General features: G+C 37.2%; 1 protein-coding gene across 3 annotated transcripts in view; it reads right to left on the reverse strand.

The window, feature by feature from the left end:
* ctps1a (CTP synthase 1a) overlaps positions 1–2,996 on the reverse strand; it is a 16,885-nt gene extending 13,889 nt beyond the window's left edge. The window contains exons 1-3 of one of the 3 annotated variants that reach the window (XM_058404857.1): positions 2,830–2,996; positions 510–690; positions 200–370 (exon numbers count right to left, since the gene is read on the reverse strand). In XM_058404857.1, coding sequence (XP_058260840.1) covers positions 200–370; positions 510–687 — 349 coding nt within the window. In that variant the 5' untranslated portion in view covers positions 688–690; positions 2,830–2,996. Of the gene's footprint in view, positions 1–199; positions 371–509; positions 691–2,825 lie in introns of all 3 variants that reach the window. The other 2 variants (XM_058404856.1, XM_058404858.1) reach the window with 2 other exon arrangements.
* Between the last annotated feature and the right edge of the window lie 3,761 nt (positions 2,997–6,757).

Consider the following 6,757-nt stretch of genomic DNA (forward strand, 5'->3'; position numbering starts at 1 on the left):
ACATTCATTTGGTAACTAACTGAACCTGAAAATCCTAACAATATCTCTGAATTAAAACTAACTACATAAATAAATATATAGCAGGCACCTCCTGAGGCTCTGGGGATGTTTCAATCTGTGCAGCAATCAGTTTTACCTAAAATATATATATATTTTAAAGCTACAGTCACTTAACATCTTTATAATCGTACAATCCTACCCTGCACGGTCTTGCCCAGATAGTCTCCTCGTCTCTCTTTGTTAATGACCGACTGGTAGATCTTGCCGGTGGTGAGGTTGTTGTCTTTGGTGAGACGGATGTCCAAGAAGCGCTCATAGTTCCCCAGATCCAGGTCCACCTCTCCTCCGTCGTCCAGCACAAACACTTCACCTAAACACAGCAGATCCGCCAAGTCTTCAGCTCAATATGTTATATGAACAAAATCGAGAAGCTCATGATCTAAACTGTTGAAAATGAACAATCATCCTTGGTAACCTTGGTATTGAATTAGTGCCTTGTTTTACTTTACCATGCTCATAGGGAGAGAAAGTCCCAGCGTCGATGTTGATGTAGGGGTCAATTTTAATGGCTGTGACGTGAAGGCCGCAGGACTTCAGGATCGTCCCGACGCTGCTGGCGATGATGCCTTTCCCGATCCCTGAGATCACGCCTCCAGTGACCAGAATGTATTTCATTGTGGCAATCATAGGCTTGGAAGAAAAAAACATGGACTTTAAGAACCAGAAAATGGTCAACATGTGGAGCAATACTTTGTAGATACTTGTGAAATCTATTATAGACCCTTATCTAGATGCTAGTCACTTAACAACAAATACCTTTGCACAGTAAGAGAGGTCACATGAGGACAGATTGCTAGACCTTGAGCAGGACAAGAGACCACCACAGAAACACCACAAAGCTACCAAAGAGCCACCAAAAAGCCACATAAGAGCCACCAAAGAGCCACCAAAGAGCCACCAAAGAGCCACCAAGGAGCCACCAAGGAGCCACCTAAAAGCAACCAAAACGCCACATAAGAGCCACATAAGAGCCACATAAGAGCCACATAAGAGCCACATAAGAGCCACCAAAAAGCAACCCAAGAGCCACCAAAGAGCCACCAAGGAGCCACCAAGGAGCCACCTAAAAGCAACCAAAACGCCACATAAGAGCCACCGAAGAGCCACGAGAGCCACCAAAAAGCAACCTAAGAGCCACCAAAGAGCCACCGCTCTACACATATTATTTAGACAGTACACTATTTACAGCAGTGACACACTGACAGTGTAGTGCCATGTTACCAGACCCTCCAGAATTTGGTCATTATTCTATTGCAGAAATTCATGCAAAATCAAACAAACTCCATGATATTTGACACAGCTTGCCATTTCTCAAAATTACAGCAGATTTGGGCATCTCACAGACAGTAAATCCATGTGTGTAGGAGTTACAACGAAGAATTTTATGCTTTAGGCAACGGGAAAAAAAACTATTAACTATAACAAAAGATTCCCGAAGGGTCTGAAGACTGTGGATGATGCTGATCTGAGTGCATCAGGTGCTGCATCTTACTGCCACAGCTGAGCTGAGAAACCGTTGTGTATTGCAACAGATGCCTTCATTCAGTAATTACACATCATCTACAAAGTGCGTCTATATGGTAGGTATGCGGGAGTGTATGGCAAAAACAAACAGGATTATCAAAAATCCAAAGCAGTTCTATATAACTGATGTTGAATTATTTTTGCAGCTGTGATGCCAAACAAAACAAGTTGGAGATGTAAGCCGAGGAACTGCCATCTCTCGGTTATTATTGTCCAACATGTCAGCATGTCCAACATTAACACCTTGTCTAACAAACAGACTAAAACAATTTAGGATGCCGTGTCTGAGTGCAAAGTTCAGTAACGAAATATATAGTCTAGACCTAATCATAGAGACATTTCAGTAGGTAAATTCATCATCGATAAACATTCAGTCTTTACCTGAAGATATTTTCATATGTATTCAAGGTGGATACATCAGGCTAGTCACGTCTCATCTGTAATGGCTCACATATTTCCAACAGAATATCAACTTAAACAAAGAACTGGGTCTCTAGTCATGGAATTACTGGGAAAGTGGTCAGCGGTCCTGTTCACCTTTACCTCATGACCAGCAAGTTCATCATAGGGTATTATTAATGATTGACTTTTCTAAGAAGAGTACCATCATCCTGGATCACTTAACATGAACTTATTTCTACAGGGGTTTATTCAATCCTGATCTAAATCAATGCAACTTTCCAAACCCCCTGACCATCTCGTGTCTGTGCATTCCTCATTTTGAGTTGCATGTGGGTCATCTCATCTCATCTCATCACAGGTCATTAACAAGCCCTAATCTGGAGATAAGCGCGTGAGAATTTAAAGTAAGAAAGAAAGTGCGGTCAATCAGGATGGGGGGGGGTCATCTTGCGCAAAAGCCTTACTACTTATCGCCACGAGAAAACGTGATGGATTTATTCCAGACTTGAGACCTTCTTTTATATAAGAAGAACGATTTTTTTGTGTACCATTTAAACGTATAAAGAAAGGTGAGCATTTCCGTAAACAATTTCTGGCACGCGCGCGGTGGCTCCATCTCTCATCAGCATCTTTTAGACCTAAACAATATCACTCCAGATAAATGTATTGATCTAGTGTTTGGCGAATCGATCAATCATATAGTTAGACTTCACTTTGAATAAAAAAAAAAAAAAAGCGAAAAGTTAATTTTATCTTTAATAGATCATGTATTCTGAGCACTCATGCAGCTAGGGAACTTTTGGGTGGGAAAAAAAAGTCCAATATTTTGTTAGACTCACCTACTAGCAGAGAAGACGCAGTCCAGATGTAAATAAATGTCAAGACAGTGATCCAGTGATTCGACTTCAGACTGGGGGAAAAAATAAAGAAACGTGGTGAGGGTTCAGCAGATCCGGATGAACATCATGCAGTGATCACACGTGCTTGTGCTCCAGAACCCGGAACACGGCAGGAAAGAGCGCGAAGACACATGCAGAGCCGTCCCTCTTTCAAAATAAAAGTGTGTGTGTATGTGTGTGTGTGTGTGTGTGTATATCTATGTGTATGTATGTGTGTGTGTGTGTGTGTGTGTATATCTATGTGTATGTATGTGTGTGTGTGTGTATGGTGGCCTGGAAAACCCTTTAGCATCAACAATTTAAGATGTGCAATAACCCAGTGCAATTGTATGTTTGTTTGTTTGTTTGTTTTTGTGAAATTATTATTACTGTTATTTTTTTATTTATCTTCTGTATTTATATAGATTTCTTTATCTTCCTTCTTCATATTTGCACATTTTTCTTAATACTTTTCTTAAACGAATAAAGGTTTGTCTTATCTTATTTTAAATTGAACAGCTATAATAATAATAATAATAATAATAATAATAATGATAATAATAATAATAATAATAATAATAATAATAATAATAATAATAATAATTATTATTATTATTATTATATTTTAATTATATATAATTATATATCATATATAATATTAATATAATAATAATAATAATAATAATAATAGTTAAACACACAGAGCTGAAGGTCTTCATTCTGCTCCTTAAAGGACTGATGGATGGAAACCCTCCAGGATTTTTTGTGATTGTTGTGGCCAAAAATTTTAATTTGTAATTTAATTTGCAGACTTGTTTATTAATTTATTTGTTTTATTATTATTATTATTATTGTTGTTGTTGTTGTTGTTGTTATTATTATTATTATTATTATTATTATTATTATTATTATTATTATTATTATTATTATTACTTCTAGTAGTAGTAGTTGCAGACATCTAGTTAAACTGGTGAAAGTGAAGACACAAGTAATTACTGTCTATATTGAAGACTGTCTATGGTAGCTGTACTCATGTTCAATGCACGTGAATCGAAGAGGACTGTTGGCCAAAATCTGCGGAAAATCTGCACTGATGTTTAATAAATCAAGCTCCTTTCGAATTTCCTTGTTCCATTTCGAGTTTGCTTGATTTTGTGTTGATTTCTGTGAAATTCTTGACCTCAGATCCATGATGTCAGTATAGCTTAGTAGTGAGTTTCATCTTGTATGAACAGGTTTTGTTCAGATTTTCATCGTCGCCTTTTTGGTCTACAGCTTTTTCTCAGCCTACAGTATTTCATTAAAGAATAATAAAGGCAAAAAATGTAGTGCTTTTAATAAAGCTATGAAAAAATATGGAGAGGAGAAAGGCCAGTACGGTGTTTGCCTGTGTGTCAGTGTATAAGTTTTTAATTTTAATTTTTTCTTTTCTAACCAGATTAAAAAAATTTTTTCCATATCTTTTTGCTTATATGTCTCGTTCTTATTCACTCAGGTATACCTACCCACATAATTTAGATATTAGCATATACTGTACACTGTATTCCCACATAAAACTTTTCAGTAGCTGCTTGACCAAGAACTGACCAGGAGGGGGAGCCATTGCTCCATTATCGCCTCAGCACTCATTCAGACAAAAAAACATGGCCAATTAAGACAATTGAACACTTTAGATTTCTACTGTAGCTGCTATGCTAACAATTAGCTACCAGATTAGCACTACAGGCCTAAATCAGCACCTCCTCCCATCAAACCATGCCGAGTTATTCATTTTATACTTGCTTGTATGGTTTCTAATAATGTAGGGTACGTTACAGTAAATAACGGGCTATTTTATAGCTAATAAAAACAATAGACTGAAGCAATAATAACAACACACTGCTATAATTCATGTTATGTTTGGTATCAATAGATCCTTTAGTACGGACTTATTGCGTTCCTACATGTACAATGTGCAAATGCATGAGGCTAAACTGGAGGCTAATTTACTTGTTAGCAACATTAGCCTCATGGCTCCAGTGCAAAACTCTAGAAGTAAATAAATAAATAAAAAGAAGCATGTGACTACACTGCAGTATTGATCTTGGTGCCAGATTGAAATTCAGGAGAAAGGACTTCTTCGTACCACGTGTTGTGTTTAATCACAAAAAAAAAAAAAAAAAACACACTGACCTAGCCAGCTAATTTGATGTTTGTGGTAAAGGTGAAAGCTAATGTTTTTGTTCTGTGCTGCAACCTGGGAAAACCCATCAGTAGACTGATGGGCAAACAGCTAACAGTGATGAAAACTTGACCAAATATTGGTTCAGTTTAAAGATCAGTTTAAAGATATAGCTAAGTATGTTTTCCTCATGCTGTGAATGTCATACATGGATCAAATATTTTGGTCAGCAAAGTGGACAAGAAAAGATTCAGGTTGTAAACATATTATATCATCTTATATATTCTAATTATATCTATCTATATTGAAGCATCTTATCTGCATCATAACCTGCACATGCAGCATTCTTAACATTGCAGTAAACAAAGGTGCAATGTTTAAAGATAAATGATTTATATTTTTATATATTGTGCCAGGAGAAGGGGGTCACAGTGACTTAGTGATTGACATGTTTGCCTCCAGGGATCACCCTTTGCTTCAGGGGTTTCCTCTGGGTACTCCGGTTTCCTCCCCCAGTCCAAAGATATATTGAAAGCTTGACTGACATCTCTAAATTTTTCATAGCGCTTGTGTATGTGATTATTCCCTGCGATGGGTTGACATCCCATCCAGGGTGTCCCCTTGTCTCCTGGGATAAACACCAGTTCACTATAGGACCCTGTGCAGGATAAGCCTTCCAGAATGTGGATGGATGGCTGTATAGTCAGCCGAACAAACCTCACTTGAATTAATCGGTGATTATTCTTACAGAGCATACAGTAATCAGCTGAGTCAAGAGTGAAAATGAGACTCCTGTTCATTTAATGTTGTGACTGACATTTAACTCAGGAAATGAGGCAAGAAATGAGGCTGACATGGATGCTGCCATTCAAAGCGATTACTCATTTTCTGTTATTAACAGAGCCTTTGATAAAATGCCACTATTTTTCCATTAACAGATCAGACGTTTTGCTTGATATAACCTGTTAAGTCACGTCAGGATGATATTGAATCAGATTCCTAATTTAACGGTATAAAGAATAACAGTAATTATGCACTCAAAATCTTGCCAATAATGTAAATTCTAATCATTCATCATGCTAGCACCAGTCTGTGTTTATGAGCTAATGAGCTAATATTTTTACGTTTTTTAATCTTCACTGCTAGCATTAGTCAGCTAGCAACATGAGCTAACCTGACAGCATTTCTGAGAGGATTTATTTTCACACTCACAACTCGATGTGGAGATTTCCACAGCTGTTAAAATGTACAGTTTTTGTGAATATCAAAGCAGATATTCAACCTAAACAGTGCAAGTTTAAACCTGGTCACTTTTTTCCAGTCATAACCCATAGTATGCAAATGTCTCTGCAGTATAACATGTAAACAATTAAGCAACACAATGGCATTTGCATGTTCCAGTCTGTCTGGTGATTTTCATGCTATGTACTCAATTTCTCCATTCTTGTTACGTAACAAACAGCTTTGTTTTAGGTTCTGCTCATGAGCCCTGACGTTTCCTCCTGCCGGACACTGCGAACACAACCGATCCTGTTTACAGTTAGCAGTTTTGAGTAAACTGATTGAAATGTATTGTCTAGTTTCAGCTGTTTAAGGGAAAAAAAAAACCCAGACAGTTTGTGCGCTCTCAACGAAAATTATGGTTAGTGTTTTATGTCTTTGTTTATGGCACAACAGGAAAGCTAGAATAAAATAAAACTGTGCTTTATGTCATGAAACATATTTCATTTTT

This window comes from Hemibagrus wyckioides, linkage group LG12 (genome assembly GCF_019097595.1).
Source record: "Hemibagrus wyckioides isolate EC202008001 linkage group LG12, SWU_Hwy_1.0, whole genome shotgun sequence".
Classification (NCBI taxonomy): Eukaryota; Metazoa; Chordata; class Actinopteri; order Siluriformes; family Bagridae; genus Hemibagrus; species Hemibagrus wyckioides.